Here is a 24199-nt window from a genome sequence, read left to right as displayed (position 1 = left end):
GCAGAGGCGCCTTGACCGTCGCTGTGTACAGATGCATCCGTAAATACTTGAAGGTAATCTAGAAATCTCTCGAACATGTGCGACTGAGCCAATTGGAATATGGCCGAAAGAGGCATATCAGACTTTTTGTGTATGTCAGGGATTGTAAGGTACGTGTTTGGTGATATCTTGCGGAGGCGAAGGCGTAACTGAAGCATCATGTTCAGAAATGCCAGTAATGTTCATAAATAATGCCACCATTTTTCCAATGCGAGAAAACGGGCAGTGAATTAGACGATCAAGGAGCATTTGATCATTCGATGCACGGTGCAGACGCTCAATATGATATAGAGCTCTCTGGTCTGCTTGTAGCCTCAGAGGTAAATGATGCGCTTCAGTGAGTAATGGAACTGATTGCGCCTCAAGAGGTAATCCCAGCATTACTCGAAGGGCAAACGCGATGATTGGGCGGCCCCTTTACCTTAAGCCCGAGCCCGGCCCGAACCCGACTCGAAACCGGCCCGAACCCGGCCCGAGATCGAAAAATACATGCTTTTCAGAGTTGAGAAGCCCGAGAATAACTCGCAGAAAGCCCGAGCCCGGCCCGGGCCCGGGTCAAAAAGCACACGCCGTGCCCGAGCCCGGCCCGAGCCCGTGAAAAAACTCCTCTACCCGGCCCGGCCCGGCCCACGGGCCGGGCCGGGCCCGGGCTTTCGGGTAAGCCCGAGCCCGTGCAGTGCTCTAATCCAGATAAAATTAAATTAAATGCATAAATACCAGCATTTCTGCTGTATAAATTACATAACTGCCGAATCAAAAATACGGTAAGCAATCTACAAACGTATGTAGTACATCGCTTTAGAAAATTGTTCAGGATGTGAATAATAAATATAATCAACAAATACAGAGATCTCCTATGTATGACAAAAATATAACATGAGACAACAAATATACATTACAAACGGGTGCAGACCCAATTGCTCTTCGATATTCATGGATCGGGAACAGCCGAGCACCGATAAAAGCGTTGCAGATTTCATGCGGTTCGAGAAAGCACGACTACGAACAAAAACAATAAACTGAAAAGCTACCGGCGCAGCGAGCCTAAATAAGTTCAGTACATGATGTAGGGAAAGGAGAGCGAGATTAGAAGTGATGATGCAAAGCCTAGCAATGCGGCGGAGGCGCGTAACCACGGAATGATGCGAAGAGCGAAAGTAAGGAAGATCGGGAGTGTGAGAAGCGAGAAAGGAGTGGAGACTGGAGGTGATGCGGAGACGACATTACTAAGATTACACCGTATGATTAAAACGGTGTAGGGGCTCTTTGTCAATGAGAAGAGAGAAAGGAGCGGGAGTGATATTGCCACGTGTACTTTTTATCATTCACCGGTGACCGCTTTTCACCGGCTAACAAATGTTAACCTTCATCCCTCGGCGCAGGACGCGCCTGCATGTATCTGTAGTTTCTCGAACGTTATCGATGCTTTTATCCGTTGTCTGTTGTCACCGACGCTTATGTACTCTGATTGTAGGAGCGACACGAATTGTCTAGTACTTTCTGGAAGCCACGCGGGACCCGCCGCGGTTGCTCAGTGGCTATGGTGTTGGGCTGCTGAGCACGAGGTCGCGGGATCGAATCCCGGCCACGGCGGCCGCATTTCGATGGGGGCGAAATGCGAAAACACCCGTGTACTTAGATTTAGCTGCACGTTAAAGAACCCCAGGTGGTACAAATTTCCGGAGTCCCCCACTACGGCGTGCCTCATAATCAGAACTGGTTTTGGCACGTAAAACTCCATAATCTAATCTAAGCCACGCGGGCACCAGGGATTAATCTGGAACTTTCGATGACTCATGTACAAAAGCCGACGGGCTTCGCCGCTCATCAGATTTCGACGATCGCTGAGTGTGTTTGCCGCTTTCGTTGTGCTTCGAGTCTAGCTTGCTTTTGTGGGCACAGGTTCGTCATACACAGTTTTACGACTGTTTTTTTCACTGTCACTACTACGTGACAATATGATGCGGAGACGGATGTCATAGCGCCAGAAGCACTGAATCTTACATCTGCATTTGCCCGGCCCTTCCTCCTTTTCGGAAACTTCCCATTTATGCACAATTTTATTTTTTTTTCTAGATAACTATCACTGGCCCAGCTGTTTACTCATTTCTTATGTGAAAGTTTAACTGTTACAATAGCCTTGTTATATAATGCGTGAATCCTCTCTTAAATCATAGACATGTAACTTAATTGTCTCATGCTATCATATGCAAACGGCCCACCGGTGGGATAGTTATCATCATCAGTTGTAGGCGTAATTTATTGCTTAACGTATGATTGTTACATAAACTAGTAACCTTTTAAGGCGCATTGGCGATGGTATGTGTGTTTGCATTATATAGGCATAGTTGTGAAAATTACCAGCTTTGATGCACTACAAATATTTCTATTAACTTAAATAACGGTACTGCTATTGTCTTCAATGGCAGTAAAACATGAAAAGTTTACGTTCTTGTAATAAGTTGTCTCTTTTCATTATGTAATTACAACTACGTATTAATTGATCAGCGAGTATATTGTTCATGTACGAACTGGCGAACATACCGAATAAATTTCTAAATTTACTTTTGTGTTAAGAAGGAAACAGCAGAGCGCGGGAGAGAGTCTTGTAAAGCAAATCGAACGCATCAAACAAAAGAAAGTAAATGAAGGGCGCAAAGCGTTAGCATGAGCAAGCCGTTTACATCTGCTTCGCGCTCCTAAAGTCCCTATATAGTAAAAGTACCGCAATAAACTCTTTCCTCCGTCGGCTCCTCTCCTAAAGCGCTTGTTTTTTTCTTTACTTTTTGCTTGCGAAAGCAAGTCGATGGTGTCACCCCTAGAAAGTCCTCGTTGAAGCTTTAAGGCCGAGCGCGCGCCGCGGCCGCCGCCGGCGACTGCGGCTGCGCAGAGTGACTTTTAACATGGCTCTGGAGCGGAAAAGAACAAAATATAAAGAAGTGAAAGCACGCGCTATCATCCTCCAATCGAAGATACAGGAGAGAGAGAAGCGGATTTGATCAAAGATGGCGGTACTTTTCCTATATAGGTATTTTACACGCTCCAAGTTATGCGCGCCATCTCGTGCTTATTCTATTTTGCAGAACGTTTACGTTTGTAATGTCACACTTAATTAAAACACCTCCACTCACTATTAAGTGGGAACAGAATGTTTGCCTGAAACAGCCGCGGAAAAGAATGCGTACCATTGCGCGGTGACAAAACCGGCAAGCATAGAAGGAAATATACAAAATCCTCGTATTTAAAGCACACAAACGAGTTCTCCGTGCGGTGAGTCGCTGCAGTATTATTTTGCACTAACGTAGTATTTTATAGGAGCTACATTATCGCAATCTTTTGCGAACAGCGACCAAAATATCAAGCGCGTAACAGACGCCCGCCGCTTTGGCGCATCCAGCTTCACGCTCGCCCACGAATTCACCAGGCGCTTGGGCCACTCTCCCAGTATTCTAGTTCACTCTAATACGAACTCTACGATTAACTTTAAGTTTGGCGCTGAGACAGGGTTGCTCTTTTCAATGTCAGCGGTCTGCGAGTTTCGTGGCGCGGGTTTTGCGCCGCCTCTTTCGAGACGACGCTGCCGGCAGCGGGTGGTTGTGTGGTGTGGTGGGCTGTGCCCTTGCGAACATGCACCATTTTAAGATTGCGGCTAGTATCATCTCCGACCAATCTGCTTTGCCGGTAGCCATTTCATGCTTACATCCACTCGCGATTACGGGAGAGCCAGCATTTTTTGGGTTGTTGGCTATTTGGCTACTATTGCGCTATTTCCTACTCTCGATCGCTTCAAACGCTTGTGTTTCAGGGTGTTTTCTTTTTTTTAATGGTTGTTCTGCCTCAAAGTTTACGTAAATAATAGGCGATCATTGCCCGTGTTGTTTACAATGCGTATTATAGATCCCTATAGACGTCTGACTACCGTTTGTAGGGTGTATAGATAACTGGCGTCTCCGAGAGAAACGAAAGCCAAAGCACTGCGTCGGTGTGGAGCGGGACTTGCATTCTTTGTTTCTTTTGCAGTATTTTTACTTTTGCAAGTGTGTTATTCTATATCTCTTGCTAAATAAACAATCTATTCGTCTTGCTCTGAAAGCGAAAGTACGTCTCCTGTCGTTGTGTCGTCCAGGAAAAGTGTCTTTTATTCTACAGTTTCCAGTCAACAATTGATACCAATGGTTCATACCACTGATCTCCTAGTAGAGATCAGTGGTATGAATCAGGGGATTGAGATCAGTGGGTTGATACTACTGCCGAAATCATGGAGTAAAAATATATAATAAACAAAAATGGTTCGAGGATTTTTTTCTGTGTTGAGTGCCTCACAAAACGTATTAAAAGAGCGTTTTTGTCTTTGGCTATATTGGGCTATATCTATGGACCTACACCACAGGCGCTACTATGGTGGCTAGGAGGGGCAGTGTGACGGGCGCGGTATGCGCACCTTGGGAGAGGAGCGCACGAAACCTGATGCAAATTTTCAGTGCCACGGGGGCGCTGTTGTCGTCAGGAGCGCAAACAATCTCCAACGCGGCGGCCATCAGAGCGTTGACCTTGTGCGCCGGCTGCTACACGTGCAATCGTGCTGACGTTATATCTCGGTGCGCACGTTTAGTGAATGCGCTTGGTTGCTGTGTAAATGAAAGTAAATGAAAGTAAATTTAGCTTTCACACTTTTCAGGAAAGAAGTGCACAAAGGCATGTTTCCCTTTAGATCAGATGTACATCAGTGCTCAAATTCAGAGTCTGCGACAGAACATCTCGTGAGACGCCTGAGCCGGCTTATAGCTATATATATATGACGTCAAGGTACCCAAAACGTGTACCTAGAAGAAAGTCATCGGAAGATGCTGCAGAACTTGAGGCATTTGTATTTTTCGACGAATAGGAACAAGCTTCAAAAAAATGTGGAGGTGGGTTCGTAAGCAAAAGTACTGCTGCCAGTGCTGTGGTACTTGCTTAAAGCAGATTGAATGGCAGAGGCAGCACCATCAATGTTTCCGCCCTCTAGCAAATCCCTGACAATGTCTTGTATGCCAAATACAGCACTGTTGTGTGTGCCTGCTGACGAAGTGTGGAGCAGAGCATTGACAACCTGTGCTGGGCAGTTTCCAGATTTTGGGGCCACACGAGGTTGTAAAAACTTTGACAGTTTACTGTTATAAGAAATTGCCCTGGGCTTGGATGGTCATTAGTACCTGAATATTGCCTTATTATGCCGAAAAAGTTTTCCAGCTTGTCCTGGTCCACTTATTTAGTTTTGACGTCAACAGGTATTTGAACCCACCGAAGATGTGATACTGCAGAAGTGAGAGTGTGCTGCATATGGTAACACTCATGCCTTCAGCTAAGTAGTTGAAAAAAGTGATAGCCGTCTGGATTTTTACGTAGCTGGCTATGTAGCTAGAAAGTTTAAAAGAAAAAGTTGTTGTGGCATGTTTTTTTTAATTATGGGGTTTTAGGTGCCAAAACCACAATCTGATTATGAGGCGCGCTGTAGTGGGGGCTCCGGAGGTTTAGACCACCTGGGGTTCTTTAATGTGCACCTAAAGCTAAGTACACGGGTGTTTTTGCATTTCGCCCCCATCAATATGCGGCCGCTGTGGCCGGGATTCGATCCCGCGACCTCGTGCTCAGCAGCCCAACACCATAGCCACTGAGCAACCACGGCAGATTATTGTGGGATGTGTGCATCAACACTAGCCACAAAAAACCAAGAGGTAGTGGACAATGTACACAATCAGCTTATTAAGCATTTCGACTGTAAAGGTTTGTTGTGCACTGGGGATGACTTAGGCGTGATTTAATGATGTTAAATGAAACGTTAACTTTTTTTTTCTACTGAGAAGCTGCAGGCTTTCAGCATACATGATTTTATGTTGTTTCTGAACACTGTAAAGCTTCATCAAGTTGGATGTCAAAACTATTGCAAAGAACTAACACCACACATAGTTCAGTTTTTTGTGCTCACACACTTGCATTTTTACACCAAATCACTCAACAAAGATAGAGCTGTACAAAGGGAAAAACAGAAGCGCCTTAAGCTGAGAATGTGCTAGTAGGTCGAGACAAGTGCAATTTACATGTTGGAAAAAGTGCAATTGCAGATGCAATTACAAATAACTAAATCCTCTAGTCCATGCTGTCCATGACTTGCGCCGAATAAAGTCACAGCGTATTTTTCCCTACTGTGTTCTTTATGACTAGCCTTGCAATGTAAACATATATTGGCACTAAAAAGCCGTACTGGAACATAATTTTTATAGAGTAATTAACGGCTAACCACATCGCGAATGTCATTTTCTGCCTGGTGGTGAACGAAGGTATGATAATTGTGACAAAATGTTTCTGCAAAACCAGCTGGATACGTCCAGCTTTATTATTATTATTATTATTATTATTATTATTATTATTATTATTATTATTATTATTATTATTATTATTAATGGCGACAAGCGGTTGCCGGCTATTTATGTTTCGCGGTAGCGTGCAGTACCGCCAGAGTAAAGGCACATCATTATCTTGCTGCACCCTTGTGAAGCACACGATTCAGTTCATAATGTATGAATGTAGACTACTCTTCGGAACTTTTCCGAGTTCCGGCCACTCAACTGAAATAAGTTTCAGCGGAAACAGCAGCGTCTTTTTAAAAATCAAACGCGGGGTATGACCAAATAAAAAGAATGCGACGCGCAGCATGAATTACAAATTTATGCTGAATTGGAAAACGGTTACTGACATGACAAATGCTAGCCGCTCTAGATTGTCGCTGCACTGAATTTAGGGCAGCGACAATCTGAATTTAGGGCACCCGCCGTGGTTGCTCAGTGGCTATGGTGTTGGGCTGCTGAGCACGAGGTCGCGGGATCGAATCCCGGCCACGGCGGCCGCATTTCGATGGGGGCGAAATGCGAAAACACCCGTGTACTTAGATTTAGGTGCACGTTAAAGAACCCCAGGTGGTCCAAATTTCCGGAGTCCCCCACTACGGCGTGCCTCATAATCAGAACTGGTTTTGGCACGTAAAACCACATAATTTAATTTTTTTTGAATTTAGGGCACCATATCACGCCCGGATAACTTGGCAAATAAATAGAATCACTGAGGTGCACCATATAAGCGAACTTTAACACGCAACATCTGCACGCGTCGCAGAAAACGCGAAATTACAGCCGACGGCCGCATCATAGCCACGCCGCTAAACGCGCTCCCAACGCGCGCAGCGCCACCTGAGCCGGCCGCCATGTTGCATTGCAATCTTGTGCGCGTCTTCGCTCCCGCCCGTCACACTGCCCCTTCTAGCCACCATAGTGACGTAGCACGAAAATGCGGTGGCGCTGTCGTCGGAATTCAGTTTCGCATTGTAGGCATTCCGCCGCTGAACCGCCGCCCGTGTCGCGCCTACCACAGCAGCCGATGGGTTTCGCGGGTGGTTTTTCGGTTCCATCTGTAAGGACTTTATTCTTTGACTTTACAACGAAGGAAATGCAGTATCTCGACGAGCTGAGTTGCGTCGAAATACGCAAGAGGCTAAAGTTTTCATATGTTTCCTGTTGATGGAAACCGTTGCCGCGGTAAAAAGCGTAACTTGGATTCTGATACCAGATCATCCACTATGCGCAAAACATTTCGTAATCGTTAAGCTTCTCTTTTATTTTGAGTGGCGTTTTATTTTAAGTGCGATTAGCCAACCTATGATCTTGCGATCGTTATTAGCGTGTCATTGCAATTTCTTGCCGCACTATGGGAAAGCTATAGATTGGGATTACCCTTGAATGTAGGTCGAGCGAACAGATGCCCCACAAAGCACGTCACATTCAAATTTATTTTCATCTCAAAGAATTGAGCCACCTGCAGTGTAGATATCCTATCACATGTTCACTTACGCGAGCAGCATGGTCACAGCTGCGTTTATTGCAGTGTGGATGTCATAAACGCGCCTAAACGTGTCAATTGAATTTCGAGCGCGAAATAAGATGTACAGTGTTAGTACAGAGTTGGAGCGATGGGACGGCCGCGGCCAGCAGCTCAGATTGCGCGGGCCTACACAGGTGGCGTCGCCATAGGGCCGGTACCTCGCCGGTCTCATCACCGAGCCGATCGCATATATTGCCGCTCACGGCGACGTAGAAATCGGTTACAGCGTGTTTTTAACATGAAATAGTTCTTAATAGAAAAAATATTTCGAATTTGCGCGTGTTTCGTAAAGAAGTGCCCAGTACTAAACCACTGGCGTCATTGGGAGCAACGATACGACGGCATTTCGTCTCGCAGACGGAAACCAAGCACCGGCTGTCTCAGCCAGGCGGCTCGGCTGGCTTGCAAGTACTATGTTTCGTTTGCTATTCACATCAACGACACCGACAAAACCAATTCATTTACGCGCACGTTAATCGTGTCATCAAAAATAAGCATACTATGATGAGCTGTAGGCCTGGTCGCAAGCGCTGTCGGCCGTCAGTGCGGTGGTCAGCGAGCTAAGCCTAGCGTCTCGTTCGGCCGTATCCCGATCGTGATCCCGATGGGGGCGAAATGCAAGAACGTGCACTGGGTGCAAATTAAAGAACCTCACGTAGTCAAAATTATTCCAGCGCCCCCACTACCGTGGGGGCGCTACAATAGGACATACGTAAGCTGCAGGATAATCGCAAAGGCGCTTTGCTTCACTTTCAGGGCAACGCGCTGCGTATCATTAGTAGTATAGTGGTGGAATACGGCATCTCTATCTCGCAGGTTCCGATCTTGTCGGCATGGATTTCACGCAGCGATTTTCGCAGCATAAGCTCCCGCACCAGCGTAGGTCCCGATTATATCAGTCGGCAGGGCATCGAGGGCATTTATACAGTTTTCGCTTTGGACATTATACACACAAGGAGTTAGAAGCACGGAATTCCTGGGCATGAATTAGAGATCAATCTTGGAAAATAGAATCAATCGAGAAGCGTCATCGTAATGCGTGATGTTGGAACGAAGGATTTTAACATCAGTGCATGAATTGACGTGGTCCTTCACGCATTCCATCGCGAATTGCGTCGACGTCCGACAATCAGTGTCCGCAGCGGCCATAGCCCCACAACCGCGTTGGCACAGCCGGTTGTGCAACACACTCCGGATAAAAAAAAAGTCAGTCGGAACACTAGCCACAGAACACGTGCGTACAGCCGTTAAAAACAAAACACTTGGAGAAAAACAGTCCGATCAGTCCGAACACAACACGTTGGCACAGCCGTGGTGCTAGCGAAGAAGAGCCAGGCGTCTAGAGATAGAGCACCGAGAACGAGAGTAGTCGCTTGGCGCCGTTGCTAGGAGTGACACCACAGCGTCCCGCCGGCGTGTAAGCCAATAGCGTGGCTTTGCGGTTGCCCATGCGTTGTACCTTCTGGATATTCCAAATACGCCCCGGGACCGGAAGGCCTAGCCTCCCAGCCACGTCGTGGGCCTGTTGGACAGCCTAGAGTTGCTTCTTACTGTCCGATCCACCAATGGCGTCCTCCCATCTGGCTTGATTCTTGACTTCTGGGCCGATAATGCCTTCGCAAAACCAGAGCATGTGTTCAAGAGTGACTAATCTGTTACAATCCCTACATTACGGATCGTCGTACGATTCCGGGTCTATTTTGTCTAATCTACGAGGAGATGGATATGTCCCTGTCTGTAAAAGTCTGAGGGTAAGTTCCTGAGCCCTGTTTAACTCGGTACATGGGGGTGAGAACGTTCTCTTACCCAATCTGTAGTGTTTAACGAGTTCATTGAAAGAAGACGGCGCATCTCTGTTCTCGCGGAGTCCAGCCGTGGCGCGGGGCAGAGCGGAGGGTGAGGTCTCGCGCTGCCTCATGAGCGGACTCGTTGAGATTTAGGACTGGTCCGTCAAAGTTACCCAAGTGAGCGCGAAACTAGTACAGAAAGTGCAGAGCGACCTTTCCCGAGGAGAGGATTCTGCAAGCTACCTTGGAGACTACGCCTCTTTCAAACACCCTGATGGCCGACCTCGAGTCACTGTAAATGTTGTACCGCGGCTCATTAAGCAGTGCGAGCGCAATAGCTGCTTGTTCTGCCACTTCATGCCTTCTAGTAGGAACCGACGCCGCATTGATTTCCTCGCCTTGGCCATCGACTACCATTAAAGTGAAAGCCCCCCCCCCCCCTCCCTCTCCTCGTTACACGCCGCATCTACGAAACTAACATGTCTGTTCTCCACAGCTCCGGCTGCGGTCGAATTTAATGCTTTGCCCCTCGCCATTCTCCTAGCTCTGTTCCGCTCAGGGTACATGTTTCTTGGAATGAGCTTGACCCTAATGCGTTCCCTGACCGCTGATGGAATACCGACGTGAAGCTCCTCAATTTCCGTCTGTGGAACTCATATAGCCCTCAGAATGCACCTGCCTGCCCTGGTACCGGAGAGCCTAAACATCTGGGATCTCTCCCGAGTCTCAGCTATCTCATCCAGCGTATTATGAATTCCAAGCTGTCGCAGTTTCTCATTGCTGGTGCACATTTGTAAGCCCAGCACTCTTTTGGCTATTTCCCTGATCTGTGCATTAACTCGATCCTTCCCGGATGCCTTCCATTTGTGCATAGCTGCCACATATGTAATGTGGCATATCACGAAGGCGTGCATGAGACGCAGCAGCGTGTCCTCTCATTCCTGTTTGTCTGTTGGCCATCCTCCTAACCAACCTGGTCGCACTTTCGGTCTTGGATACGATTTTCTCAACTGTGCTTGCATTCGAACCGTTCGTCTCGATGAACATGCCCAGCACCCTTTTCTGTCTACCCTGGGGATGACATCCCCACTCCTGTATGTTGACCTTCTCAATTGGGACCAACGACGTGGGTTTGGGCCCCATTCTTGTTGGCCTGTAGATTAACAGTTCTGACTTGGACGGCGTGCATTTGAGTCGCGTAGGAACTAAGTACTCCTCGATTACATCCACGGCTTCCTGTAGTGCACACTCGATGAAGCCTTCGTTGCCCTTAGAGCACCAGATGGTCACATCGTCGGCGTATATTGTGTGGCAAATCCCGTCTATACTCAACAATTTCTTCGCTAGTCCCACCATAGCCAGATTGAAAAGCGTCGGCGAAATGACCGCACCCTGTGGCGCTACCCTTACTGCCTAAGCAGAGGAGGTCCGATTCAAGTTCACCTACCCTCAATTTGGCTTTTCGGTCTGTTAGGAAAGATCTGACATATTCATGGAATCGTTCACCCAGTCCCAGCACCGATACTGAGTCAAGAATGTATGCGTGGTTCACGTTGTCGAAGGCATCCTCCAGGTCAAGGCCTAGGATAACTTTCAGGCCTCTATCGCCTCTATCAATGATGCGGAGCTTGATCAGCTTCATCGCGTCTTGCGTAGACAGACCTGGTCTAAAGCAAATAATGATGTGTGGGTACATCTTGTTATTCTCCAGACAGCGCGAGAGGCTTTAGTATAGCGTGTCCAGCTACCTTGCCTTCTAGAAACTTTGACCTTGCCGACACACGAGGTCGAACGCATGGGAGGAGTGAGGACCTTTTCTTGGGAACTCCCGTGCCGCGGCGCTGCTGTACCAGACCCGTCGGCTGTCTCCGCTGCGCCGCGCCAAGGTGGTGGGCGTCTGCAACGAGCCTGATATTTTGGTTGCTTTTAGCCAACATCGCGATAATTTGGGATATAGTAAGTACCACGTCACCGCAAGGTAATACCGCAGCGACTCACCACAGAGAGGACGCGTTTGCCGGCTGTGAATACGGGTATTTTGTCTCTCTCTCTCTCTCTCTATATATATATATATATATATATATATATATATATATCCTTCTAGCTCGCTTGGTCCACGCTTACGTGGCTGTTGGAGTAACGCATTCCGCGCGCTTACTTCATTTAGTTATGCACGGAATGAGAAACGTGAACGTGCTGCAGACGAAAATAAGCTGGAGATCGCGATGATAACCAGGAGAACGTAGCAGATATATCTAGCTCATGCTAACGCTTTTACACCCTATTGTTTCCTTTCTTTTATTTCATGCATTAGATTCCTTCTAGAAGACTGCTTCCCGCGCTCTGCTGTTTCTTTCAGTAACTGGCTCTTCGGAAGCGGAATGTGCCATTCGGAGGGGCCGCGGTATGTGTGAAAACTTTTTATCTACAGAATTCCTGAGGCTCGACACTTTCAAACCGAGGCGGGCCGCACTCACGATGGCACCGTTAGGCCCAGCCCTTCAGCGACATCGTGGGCCCTCTGGACAGCCCATAGCTGATCTTGAAACAATGAACTCTGTAGCATCTTCTTCCAATGGAGCCATTCTTCTTCAGGGTTGGTGAGAGTCGCAGGGCGTGCCGCGGGCATGTGTTTGATCCCAATGATGCCATTCCACGCATGACAGTCTTTCGTGATCTCACTTTCTGGATAAATTTTATCAAGGTGGTACGGCGTGGGATAAGTTCCTATTTGCAATAGTCGCAGTGAAACTGCCTGAGCCCTGTTCGTCTTTGAATTTGACAATGGAAATTGGCTGCGTCCTATAGATAGTAGTGTTTAGTAATCTAATGCAGGAAATTGTGAAGCCTCAGCAGCTAGCGCAACAGGAAAGATTGAAAAATCTTTGAAAATTGAGGAATATACTACAGGCAGTAGGGGCAGAGCTGAATAGGTCAAGGAGCCCAGTGGAGGATGAAGTGGAGTTACTAGCGGAGAGTATAGCGATATGATTGAAATCACCCCCTGCCTAGAAACATGCATCCAGAGGAAAATGTCAAAAGGAGAAAGGCAAAAGCGAAAGCACTCTTGCGGGAAATCGAACAGCAGAATCAACAGGCAGCTATCGTAGATATTGTCTGGGTGAAAGGGAAAGAAGCATATACTGCCGCAGTCGGAAACATTCAAGGGAAGGTAAAAGATGCCATCACTCTCTTTTTAGCGATTTCAAAGCTGCTATAAAGGGTTTTGATAAAGGCTACGTGGCCAGCTAAATTTATTGAAAACACTATGACTATGAGGACTGATATCCAATGGTTTCCTGCGCATATGGGAGAGGTGGACGAGACGCGGGTTAACCTAACTGAGGTTACTCATGACTTGGCACAAGGACTTCCGGGCCACTACCGAGCCATCCGCCACCAGGCCGGGGAATTTAGAGATGCCGCGGTACCAAAAAACCGCGTAACTCTCGCGTCTCGTTCATGTGGTATATATATATACCACTGTTTTTGTGCCGCTTTCTTGCGGCTCTGCTTCCGATTCCACCGCCCTGTTTGCGTCCTCCGAAGCCTTCACCTCTCGCAAAACTTCCTCCTTCATTTTGCAGTTCTCACGGTCGAAAACTCTTGCAGCGCCATTTATGTCACGAATCGGTTGTCTTCCACAGCCACGTTATACCGTGGTGAATGTATATTTCGGCTTGAGGATATTGATTCCGCATACTCTACTCAACTGCCTAACGACACGATAGGTCTTCTCGTCGACAGCATTACTCCTGCTACCTCCACCGATTCGTCCTCCTTAGAGGCATTCCTCCCGTAAATTGATTCCACACTCCCGCCTGCACAGCGTACCCAACTCTTGGAGCTGCTCGCCCACTTTCGGATGTCGTTCGATCGTAAGCAGTCTTCCTTGGGCTGCACATCCACCATCGTTCACCGCATTGACACTGGCACCCATGCCGATGCTGAAGATGAAAAATGATGAATATCAAAATGCCGATAGATGAAAAACTGCCGATACAGCTTTGTGTTGCTTAATACGTGCTACATAAAAGTGTTTTCCGAGCGTGAAAGAAGCCCGCGAATGCACGCGAAATGCCTCGAGCGGCCAGTCGCGCGGCAATTATGCGTGTATTCGCGGGCTTCTTTCATACTCGGAAAAACGCATTTATGTAGCACGTATTGAGCAACAGAGAGCTGTATCGGGAGTTTTTCAAGTTGCTCTACAACTTTCTCATTGACACTTTGATAATTGGGACAGTACTTCTCGAGTTAGATAATTAATGAAAATTATCAAATTAAATCTCGGTAACGAAAAAATTACTGGCGGCAACTCCACTGTACTGGAAACAATACGCACTAGGTTTGCTTCGCGTAACGCCGTTCCTCTTTTTTTAATCGTGCTGCATGACAGCTGGGACACCCTGTATGTATATATATACCAAAGTATAGCGTGGAAAGGCACAAATGTGTGACTAACATGACTGATGGCTCGTGGCATTACTAACTTGCCATACTTGCATTCATGTCACGATTAACAATAACAATATGACGTGTGGAGCATACTCGCATTCTTCGGCCAGAAATCCCTCTGATGGTGCGGGTGTGACGATAAGAATGTGTTGCATGCCAATCTCGATCTCAACGTGTCGAACTTACCCATATGACGCCGTATTGGAGGGCTCCGGTATTAGACCGCCTGGGGTTCTTTAACGTGCATCTATATCTATGTATACGGGTGTTTTATGCATTTCACCTCCATCAAAATGTAAGCCGCCGTGGCCGGGAATCGAACCGGCGTCCTCGAGCTTAGCGGTCCAACCTACCAAAGCTACTAAGCTACCACGGCGTGTAGGTAAAGTGTTATAACTGCAGTGTTCTTATCATTTCTCAGATGAAGTCGACCGCTACACGTGCCATTCTAGGTGGCTATCTTATGTTTTCTTACTTTGTTTCCCTTCCCCTCCTTCCTTAACCTGTCTTTATATTTCGGCGTGCACTGGAAATAAACGTCCATTCTTCCAGCTTGTCAGCTTGTGTCTGCCTCGTCTGCGTCAAGCGCTCTGTCCGGCCTACGATGTAACAGTGGCGACGAGGAACGGAAAGCAAAACCCCTGGCAAAACCTTGAAGCAGGACAGCAGCTACGCTACGGGGCGACTACTCGACGATGGCACACCAGCAACTGCCCGACTTCGACGACGAAAGAGACAACTGGAAGGCCTATGTTATCAAGGCAGAGGCATACTTTGAGGCAACGGGCGTGACGGAATCGGCAAAGAAACGGGCACTTTTGGTGGCAGCTTTAAGCACGCGAACCGTTCAAATATTAGCAGGAAGAGTAGCGCCGAAGAAGCCGAATTCTTTGGAGTACGAAGACGTCGTGAAAGTCTTGGACGAGTTCTTTGATCCCAAGCGCCATGAGATTACCGAAAGCTTCCGCTTCTTCAATCGCTGCCAGCTTGACGGTGAGTCTGTCCAAGAATTCATTACTGAAATTCGTCGAATTGCGGACAACTGCAATTTTGGTACTATGCTCGACCGAATGCTACGAGATAGAATTGTGTGCGGCATAAGATCGAGCGCACTGCAGAAACAACTCCTGACAAAGAAAGATCTGTCCGTAGAGGACGCTGAAACGATGGCACTGTCGGCTGAAGCTGCAGACAAGGATGCCAATAAAATGGCCGCAGACGCGTCGGCGGTGCTTAAAATTAAGGCGCAGTCAACCTCAACGAAAGAGGTACCGGTAGAATGTGGGCGTTGTGGCAGCATAAAGCACAACAGTAATGCCTGCCGTTGGAGTAATGCTCGTTGTTATCACTGTGGTCGACGTGGTCACCTAGCAGTAAAATGCCGGAACGAAGAAAGCGCAAGGCCTCGAACTCGAGAAGGAGCCCGGGGATTTCGCGGCAGAGTACTGACTGTTAAGGAAGGGGAGACAGATGAAGACATAGAGGATAGCATGCACATTTGGACGCTAAAATCTACGCGGGAGGTAAAGGTGAAGCCCCCAATTCGACGGACCTTCACATGGGGAGGTGTGGACGTATCAATGCTTATCGATACGGGTTCCCCGGTCTGCGTCGTGTCTCGACAGCTATTTGAGCAGCACAAAAACGCTTGGCCTTCGCTACGGCCTTCACGCACGAAGTTATCATGCTACCTCGGAAAGTTGCCAGTTTTTGGAGAGCTCCTGTTGCCGGTGTCGTACGACAATACAACTGTAGAATGCGCATTGGTGGTGCTAGATTGCCCCGGTCCAAGCTTATGTGGTCGAGACCTAATTTCCCTTCTGAGCGACGCAGGCTCCCCGGTCCTCAGCCTCTCAGCCAAGCCGCTGACCGCACAGCCGTCTACCACAACGCAGGTCACTGCTGACGTGTTCGCCGAGTTTCCAGATGTTTTCAGCTCGGATCTAGGCCTCATCAAAGGACCCCCGGCACACCTACAGCTGAAGGAGGGAGCCACGCCCAAGTTCTGTAAGGCCCGATCTATTCCCTTCGCTCTACGCGACAAGGTATCTGAAGAGCTTGATAGGCTCGTGGCATTAGGCGTTTTGTCACCGGTACCGCATTCCGAGTGGGCTACGCCCATTGTACCTGTCCTTAAGAAGGACGGCACCGTTAGGATTTGCGGCGACTTCAAAGTCACTTTAAATTCGGCATGTGAGCTGGAGCAGTACCCGTTGCCAGTAATCAACGACATGTTCACGTCCTTAAGCGGTGGAAAACATTTCAGCACACTGGACTTACGTGACGCATATAACCAAGTCCCTCTCGATGAGCAATCGCGCCAGTTATGCGTGATTACTACGCATAAAGGTCTTTTCTGCTACAACAGATTACCTTTCGGCATTGCCTCTGCACCAGCCATTTTTCAACGCAGAATGGAAACAGTTCTACAAGGCTTATCAGGCGCGCAAGCTTATCTGGACGATGTCTTAGTGTCCGAAAGAGCAGGAAGTGACGACGTGCTAAAAGCCGTTCTGCAGCGTTTCCGCGAGAGTGGTGTTAAACTGCGGCTCGACAAATGCAAATTTCGGCAAGTGTCCGTTACATATCTGGCCATCGAATCGATCGGCAAGGATTGCACCCAATAGAAAAGAATGTCGAAGCTATCACAGAAGCCCCTAGCCCGAAAAATGTAGCTGAGCTTCGTTCTTTTCTTGGCATGATCACTTTCTACTCAAAATTTTTGCCGAACATATCATCGCTGCTCGCTCCGCTGTATCGGCTGCTGGAAAAGAACAGACATTGGCTCTGGGAACAAGAGCAACAAACGGCGTTTGATAAAGCAAAACGGTGCTTGCAGCAAGCAGGGGTGTTGGTTCATTTCGATCCTTCACAACCGCTGAAACTAGAGTGCGACGCATCGCAAAAAGGAATCGGTGCAGTGCTTTTTCACACGACAGGGAACGTCAACAAGCCGATCGGGTTTCGTTCAAGGACATTGTCGAAAGCAGAAAAAATTATTCGCAACTTGAACGTGAAGCATTGGCCCTCGTATTTGGAGTAATGAAGTTTCGTGATTACCTTCTAGGCCGAGAATTCATCCTGGTCACAGATCACCAGCCGCTCCTGGGCCTGCTGAGACCGGATCGGCCCACTCCGCCTCTGGCTGCTGCTCGCATACAGCGCTGGGCGCTGTATTTGGGAGGATTTCGCTACAAGTTACAGTATTCGCCAGGCAAGCAGCTCCTGAACTCAGACGCGCTTAGTAGGTTGCCACAAGAAACTTCAGAGCCAACCACGGAAGGGGAGCCACCTGACTACGTTCTGGCACTAGCATGTGTCCAGGAGGGAGTGGTCTCGGCAGAAGAACTGCAGGCGCTGACCGCAGGTGACCCTGTACTTTCAAAGGTCATGCAGTACACAAGAGACGGGTGGCCTTCAAGCTCTAAAGCATTAGAACGAAGCTTACTCCCCTTTTACGACCGCAGACTGGAACTGTCATTGGCCCACTGTTTGCTGTATTGGGGCCGTAGAGTTGTCATTCCAGTCAACGCGCAACATAGAATGTTGCACATGTTGCACGAGACACATCAAGGATCATCGGCGATGAAATCAATCGCTCGGTCAGCTTTCTGGTGGCCAGGAATGGACCACGACATAGAACAACTGTCAGCGGGGTGTACAAGCTGCATCCAAAATCGACCAATGCCGGTATCTGCTCCGCCAGTTAACTGGCCGACCTGCCAGGAAAACTGGTCGAGAGTTCATCTAGATTTCGCCAGGCCAATCAAAGGAAGCATGATCCTTGTTCTCGTAGATGCTCACAGCAAATGGATTGAGGCCGTACCAATGAAACAGGCGACCACATCTTCGACTATTACTTGCCTGCGCAGCATCTTTGGCAGGTTCGGCATTCCTCGCACCATTGTTTCAGATAATGGGACGCAGTTCACTAGCCAAGAATTTGCTGATTTTGCGAACAACAATAACATAACCCACCTGCGCACGGCTGCGTTTCATCCGCAGTCGAATGGCCTAGCAGAGAGAGCTGTCCGAACTGTTAAAGATGGGCTGAAGAAGATTAACCAGGGCAAATTAGAAGATTGCCTTTGCAGATTACTTTTCAACTACCGGAGAACACCCCTTGCCTCGGGCAAATCTCCTTCGGAACTCCTCCTTGGCTACCAGATCCGGTCTCGCCTCGACACATGTTTTCCTCCTTTGGCTGCAGAAAGATCGGGAACATCGGATGACTGGACTCTTGCACCAGACACAAATGTTTACGTCCGTAATTTTGGTAAGGGTGATAAGTGGAAGACGGGCACGGTAAAGTCAGCAGTGGAAACGCCTGAGGGCCTCGTTCGGCGACACGTTGATCAAGTTCACACAAGGAAAGACCCACCGGCTACCCAAGGCCACAGGGAAAGTGAAAGATCGTCCATCTCGAAAACTCCGCAACAAACTCCCGGAGCAGGGCCAAAGGCAAACGCCGAAACTCGTGAAACGTCACCACCACAGCGTCAGTCATCACCCCAACCCCTGGACGCACCAGAGAGAAACCGTGAACCTACAGTGGCTACGGAACTCCGACGCTCAACGCGAGAGCGCAGACCTGTGCAGCGTCTTCAGTATTATTGATGGAGAAATGTTATAACTGCAGTGTTCTTATCATTTCTCAGATGAAGTCGACCGCTACACGTGCCATTCTAGGTGGCTATCTTATGTTTTCTTACTTTGTTTCCCTTCCCCTCCTTCCTTAACCTGTCTTTATATTTCGGCGTGCACTGGAAATAAACGTCCATTCTTCCAGCTTGTCAGCTTGTGTCTGCCTCGTCTGCGTCAAGCGCGCTGTCCGGCCTACGATGTAACATAAAGGATACGCGAGAAATTTACGTGGCAAAAAACAAGACAAACCAAAATAAATAAAACGCTAACAGTACAACATTGTGTACGTATTAGAGCACTGCACGGGCCTGGGCCGACCCGAAAGCCCGGGGGCCGTCCGAAGAGTTCATCGGCGGGCTCGCGCCTGGCCCGGGCTTAAAGCCGCGGGCCCGAGCCGGGCTCGGGCTCGAAGCCACGGACCCGGGCCAGACTCGGGCTTGAAGCCACGGGCCCGGGCCATACTCGGGCCTGCTCATTAAAGGGCCTAAGTAGGCCTTAGAGCACACGCGACCGTTATGGATTGCATGGCTCAATGCATTCTGTGCCAAGCTGAAGTGACACGTGCAAGATGACTGCATATCTTATGAAAGAAAATAGTAAAACAGATGAAGTTCTCAATTTTAACAGCGGAGCTGTTTCAGCTGGGCGTAATGTGTCTGCCGAGTCCAAAAATGTGGGCCGATCCTGGCAGCAGTGCAGAAAGGGTCCAAGCGCAATGGCACATACACCTGTTAACTAGCGAAGCTGAGCCTGGATAAGTCTAGCTAAGAATGGTGGGGACTACTTAAACATAGTCAGTCATCAATTAGCAATTGATAGCCAATCAATAGCTAGTCGATAATCGATCAATAATCCATAAATTCTGGAAAATGCTGGGGATGACTTGGTAATGCTTAGCCTAGCCCAAATACGTGGCCAATATCTTGCGATGGACAATCGATAGCCAATCAATAGCTAATCGATAATTGATCAATAATAAATAAATTATAAATAAATTCCGGGAAATGCTGGGGATGAGTTGCTAGTGCTTAGCCTAACTCAAAAGCAAGGACTAGCTAGGTGCCCATCAGCTCCGCTGTCTCTTTAGCATTGCGCCACAGCTACGCTAATTTTTTTTTCTTTTCCGCGCAAGGAAAAATAAATTATACAAAGAACCGCTCCTCAAACTATTTCCATGTTACCGCTTTTGCGATTGCACTATTACCAGTGTCGATACTATTGCATTATTTAACGCCAAGGCCAGTTACTTTTGTGCTTCAATGCATAAAACAGCGTTTTCCTCAAAAAGTTAACTGGAACGCCCGTGCATTTCGTCGGACACTTTGAAAATTAATATCTCGAAACTGGTGCAGTCTTGAGAATTCGTTCCAAGTGGATACGCCTTGCGAACTGAGCGGCTATAATTCGTAAATCTACGAATTATAGCCGCTCAGTTCGCAAGGCGTATCCACTTGGATCCACTTAGAAAGATGTGCTGTGAAAAGAATAATTAAACAGTTAATTACGTAATTACGTTAATTATTCAATTAGGCGTTTTGACCATCTATTAAGCCATCCATGTCAGAATTACCTTGGAACTACGTAAAACAATTAGCCTCCTTCGAGCGTCGTCGCATTAATGCGAACACAAGAAATCCTGAGATATGGTCAATTCCATACTTCAGAACACTCTACAAGCATCAGTCGTTAATACATAACCTACCATTCACTTTGAAGAAATACAAAAATGTCGATAATTTCACTAAGAAAGAACTCAGCTCATACTTTGTTCGCTTGTAATGCATCTGATTATTATACTGCCTTTGTGTATAGTTCTGAGTATATAATGTACAACCTGTTTCGTTTTCTTAGCAAATCTTAATCTTGTAAAATTCAGTCTCATGCTATGTTGTATAGCTGTTATTACGTTGTTTTGTATAACTAGTATTGCTATTGTAGTGTTGTTTAAAATTAATTCTGTTAAACCTTTTTTCCAATTCTGTTTAGTCGCCGTGACGGAAATATTCTTTGTCTTTCCGTTCATAGCTATTTCGTCCATGAGGAATTCCTGTGATAGGTGGAAATATATCTGAATTATTGTACATGTGCAGCTCTGTTTGCTGTACTATTTATCGCCTTGCCTGGTCTTTTGGGTCACGTCAAGATATGTATGTAGCTTTTAGCCAAAATGACCGTCCAGCATGTAAACTGGAGAATAAATTGATTTGATTTGGTTGATTTCGTCGGACACTTTGAAAACTAAAATCTCGAAACTGATTTAGTCCTGAGAATTCGTTCCAAGTGGATACGCCTTGCGAACTCAGCGGCTATAATTCGTAGATTGAAAGATGTGCCGTAAATAATTAATTTAGAAGTTAATTAGCGTAATTAAGTTAATTCAATTAGGCATTTTGATTTCTCGTGGAAGTAATGGCCACCTCATCGAGTAGTTTAGATCAAGTATTATAATTGTGCATTCTGCAGCAGGCAATTTTTAAAATTTGGTTCAGCTAAAATGAAACACCCTGCATATTTGCGAGCTAAATGTCATCATAGAAGCATATCGTACAAATCAAGGTTAGTGCATGCGCACCAGCGGAAAAATAGCAGCACAGGCAATGGGCTGGATTACTGATGTTCCCGTGGGAGAAACAAAGATTTCGGTCATTTATTGCTCATATACTGCAGCTGATTAAACCTAGAGAAGGTGAGGCTGACAGATACGGTACAATATGTAAGTAAAAAAAAAAGATTTTTTTTTTCTTACAGGCCGGGCCAGATCATGCACACGCGGTCCCTAGCTAAGCTTAGTAATGAACGCCCGGGCCCGGGCCGGGCCCGGGCTCAGTAACACGTGCCCGGGCCGAGCCCGGGCCAGGCTCGGGCTTTGTATGACGGGCCCGGGCTGGGCTCGGGCATCGTAAAGCCGGCCCGGGCCGGGCTCGGGCCGAACAATCAGGCCCGTGCAGTGCTCTAGTACGTATGGCTCATTTCATAATTACGAGTGAACGTCAGAAAACGAACGTGATGCATTACAAATGTGCAACTCGTCTTTCGCCTTCTAGTGTTGCAAGAGCCCAAAGACTAAGCGAATTTTAACATAAGAGTAACTTTAGGAATATTTACTGCGTATGCTCACTGGTTCGTACATAGCAAATATACTTCATCATCATCAGCCTATATTTTATGTCCACTGCAGGACGAAGGCCTCTCCCTGCGATCTCCAATTACCCCTGTCTAGCGATAGCGTATTCCAACTTGCGCCTGCAAATTTCCTAACTTCATCATCCCATCAGGTTTTCTGCCGACCTCGGCTGCGTTTCCCTTCTCTTGGTATCCATTCTGTAACCCTAATGGTCCACCAGTTATCCATCCTACGCATTACATGGCCTGCCCAGCTCCATTTCTTCCGCTTAATATCAACTAGAATATCGGCTATCTCCGTTTGTTCTCTGATCCACACCGCTCTCTTCCAGTCTCTTAACGTTAGTCCTAAAATTTTTCGTTCCATCGCTCTTTGTGCGGTCCTTAACTTGTTATCGAGTTTCTTTGTTAACCTCCAAGTTTCTGCCCCATATGTTAGCACCGGTAGAATGCAATGATTGCATACAAATATACTTACTGCATCAATAATTACGTACTTCAACTTGTTACGTAATGAAAGAGGCAACTAATGACCAGAACATAAACTTTTCATGTTTTACTGTTATTGAAGGTAAATATTTTAGGAATATGTCGAGTCAATAGCGATATTTGTAGTGCATCAAAGACAGCAATTTTCAGGACGATTTTCACTCAATATAATGCAAGCACACACATCGTCATGTGCCATGAATGCTTGGCAGTTTACGTAAAAAATCACACGTTAAGCAATAACCATGACATCATGAGAAGCCACATGTTGGTAATTTCAGAGAGGATTCACGGATTATTAAAACAAGGCTATTGCAGTAATAACATTTACATAACAAATGAGTAAATGGCAAGGCCAGTAGTAGCTATCTATTCATTTAAATGTAGAAAAACATATATTTGTTTACCTATTGGATGGAATGGGTTTTCTTTCTAATGTCTGAATTTGAAACAAGTTTCGCTCACGGTGAACCTTAAGGTAGTACATCGTGCGCAAAGTTTGTACTGAAGAGATAGCGTACTACAAGAATTGTTCGTGTACGCTATCTCTGAGGCGAAATAAGCCAACAATATTGCGGCGTTGAGGCCGTCTCTGCTCTTTCTCTTGTTTCCTTTACATCTTCTCACTGTGCTCTGTTCATAATAAAGTATTGTCGAGGCTAAAAAATTGGCGAATAAATACATATGCAGATGGCTGTAAACTACTACTCACCGTGAGTGAAAGGCGCGAAGTGGTAGTGAAGCGGGTACCGCACGCACGTATTTCACTTGACTGCGCGAGTAATTTATTTGCTACAGCGAAGCTGTATACCCCGGGTTGGTCGGAAAATTTCGTGGCGTAAACACAAAACGCCAGGTTAACAATTGAAGTTAAACGGCATATCTTTATTTGCAATCCGGCATACATCATATATATATATATATATATATATATATATATATATATATATATATATATATATATATATATATGGGTCCTTCCATCTCAAGTGTACCAGGTGTCTTTTCGACCACCTCAGATTCTGCTGGAAAAATAAATACTATTTTATCTCACTGGGGGCATTACTTATTCAAGCGACTTTTTTCTGAAGAAAGTTTTCTGATGCCGTGAGGGCACTTCGAAGGTTGCGCGCACACGTGCAACTATGTCAGGAAGAAAAATTCCTATAAAATTATTTCTTTGACCTGTTACTGCGATTTATTTTTTTCTGTAATCTGCAGACGGTGCTCTTTCATGACTGATGTCGTTTGTGAGGTTTTGTTTTCACATAATTTTTGGGCACGAAAAAAAGCTGGAAATTCCCGCTTCGTTAATATTCTTATTAAAAAATATAATTGTTCCACGAGGAATACATTTGCAATATAGGTTTGGTTTGTGTGTATGCTACATGATAAAAATACTTTGATAAGAAATAAAACCTTAACTTTTCGATAAAGTCATGACAAAATGGAAAAAATGGCATTCTCACTCAAGTTGAGGCTTCATTTTCACAATGTAGCGGTCCAAGTAAAAATATGGCTTAATTAGCATTGTATAGTGTGCTTTACTGTCTATATATTTTGAAAGTTTTAAAGGAGTAAATTTCGTTTGAAGCGAGAAAAAAAATGTTTGAACTGCACAATCGCAAGGTTGCGCGGAGAATCTGTTTCGCCTTCACTGCACGCGTCCATCGGCGTTTGAGCCCCGCTCGTTCCACGTATTATTCTTTTTTGAGGGTGAGCTCTTCTGCGGCGACTTCAGATTGATT

At 46.6% G+C, this 24199-nt stretch overlaps 1 protein-coding gene across 1 annotated transcript; it reads left to right on the top strand.

Annotated features, from left to right (window-relative positions):
* The first annotated feature begins 14587 nt into the window (after positions 1-14587).
* Positions 14588-18812, top strand: LOC119440984 (uncharacterized protein K02A2.6-like). Its single transcript, XM_037705756.2, has 2 exons — positions 14588-16202; positions 17263-18812. The coding sequence occupies exons 1-2, from the start codon at positions 14891-14893 to the stop codon at positions 18810-18812; spliced, it is 2862 nt and encodes a 953-aa protein (XP_037561684.2). The 5' UTR covers positions 14588-14890.
* The last annotated feature ends 5387 nt before the right edge of the window (positions 18813-24199 follow it).

Source organism: Dermacentor silvarum, chromosome 1, assembly GCF_013339745.2.
Source record: "Dermacentor silvarum isolate Dsil-2018 chromosome 1, BIME_Dsil_1.4, whole genome shotgun sequence".
NCBI lineage: Eukaryota > Metazoa > Arthropoda > Arachnida > Ixodida > Ixodidae > Dermacentor > Dermacentor silvarum.
The sequence above is the reverse complement of the archived record's forward strand: the minus strand, read 5'-3'. Positions and strand labels throughout refer to the sequence as shown.